At 45.2% G+C, this 1,612-nt stretch overlaps 1 protein-coding gene across 1 annotated transcript in view; it reads left to right on the top strand.

Moving 5' to 3' along the window:
• zgc:101664 (uncharacterized protein LOC450064 homolog) overlaps nucleotides 1-1,451 on the top strand; it is a gene marked incomplete in the record, with an annotated part of 3,901 nt that extends 2,450 nt beyond the window's left edge. The window contains 1 exon segment of the mRNA XM_035658778.1: nucleotides 325-1,451. Within this exon segment, the coding sequence (XP_035514671.1) occupies nucleotides 325-528 (204 nt within the window).
• Nucleotides 1,452-1,612: the final 161 nt, after the last annotated feature.

Raw genomic sequence — 1,612 nt, 5'->3', positions numbered from 1 at the left:
ACAGAGAACAGCTGATAATGTTTATTATCTCTTATACTGTATAACCTTTAAATGTGACCATGAGGATCAGCTGTTCTATAAAAGCTGACTGTTTCATAGAGTTTATAGAGCTGCAAAGATCAGCCGACTGACAGAAAGTGTCTTCGTAGATTAAATAAGTGTCGTCGGACGTCTGGATCGTAAGTTATCAGAGAAACGAGCTGAGCTAACGTTAGCAGCAGCAGTTTTAAGAGATTTAAGGATTTTGTCGTGTTGAATCCTCGTGACAACTGAAAGGTATTCAGAAGAGTAAATCACGCCTTCCTCTCTGATCTCCCTCTGCAGGTGTGGCAGACTCTGAGCCGGTCCATCCGGTGCTCCAGGTTGCCGACGTGCAACGCCAACATCCAGCGGGAGCGGGCGGAGATCTGGGTGTTCTGTGACGTCGTGCACTGCGAGCAGGCGGGCCGCTTCCTGAAGGACGAGCTGCGACTGTCGGGGAGGATCGGCCTGTCTGCTCACAGGCTGGGACACATCTTCAGCATGTAGACGTCTGTACAGATGTGTTTACAGCTCCAGATGTTAGGGTCACACTAAGATGTGTCCGTAAAGAGACGAACAAACAGATTTACACTTTATCTTCATTGTGTAAGAGCTTTTTCACAGCAGCTGCATTTTCACCTGAAATAGTAAACACAGGTGTCACCGATGACAGCGATTAAGGTTCGGTTCCATTTAGTGTAGTGGAGACGACACACACAATAGCAGCGCTCTCAGGGGCCGATCGCACAGGTGTGGCCCCTGAGAGCGAGGCAGCGTCCGAAACCAGGTGATCAAATATGATTAACAGAAAAAAAATGCACTGAAGCTGATGGAACATTTCTTAGTATCACTGTGTTTACCTGTTTCATGTCACAATAGCTGCTGTGAAAAAGGTCTCTACTTGATATTTGACCCCAGTTCGACCCGATTCCCATCAAATCTACTGTGTTCTGACTGCTGGGCTGTATGCTGGTACCATGAGGAATACCAGGATGTGTACGATGTTTACATGTGCAACATCAGGATACCGGAGCTCATGTAAACACAGTTATCAGTGTGTGAAAGAACTGTGTGTTTTTAATGGTTAGAGAGCCTCAGGGGGAGACGGGGAGAGGGGGATGGGCACACAAACATATGGAACAGTAATGTGTGTCTGATAGAGTCTAATTTACAACCCTTAATAAGGCTTCTTCTTCTTCTACCTCCTGTAAAATGCAACACTCTATGAAATATGCAGAAACAATCCTCAAGTGCAGAACTTCATGAATATTTAATATAAATCTACTTCATTAAACTACTGAACTGAGGGGGGGTTGAACCCTGGAGCAGCCACTCTATATTGTATATTTATGAATTTAAGACATTGTATTTTTCATACTGATTGTGTCGGCGCTCTCTGGTGTAAATAAAGGTTTGATATTTTGTTTAAACTGTGATGGACGACTGAACGTACGCCGCTGCATGTGATCTGTGCAGTTTGTTCTGGAAAAGCCGCAGCAGTCACATGATACTGGAGTCACCCTGCTTTCCACTGACACCGAAAAATATCTGGTCCTCCATCTCACACACGCACACACACACACACTCTCAC

This window comes from Morone saxatilis, unplaced genomic scaffold (genome assembly GCF_004916995.1).
Source record: "Morone saxatilis isolate NCDOM2014 unplaced genomic scaffold, NCSU_SB_2.0 Contig16, whole genome shotgun sequence".
Classification (NCBI taxonomy): domain Eukaryota; kingdom Metazoa; phylum Chordata; class Actinopteri; family Moronidae; genus Morone; species Morone saxatilis.
Note: the sequence above shows the minus strand (reverse complement) of the source record. Positions and strands in the feature narration are given on the sequence as shown.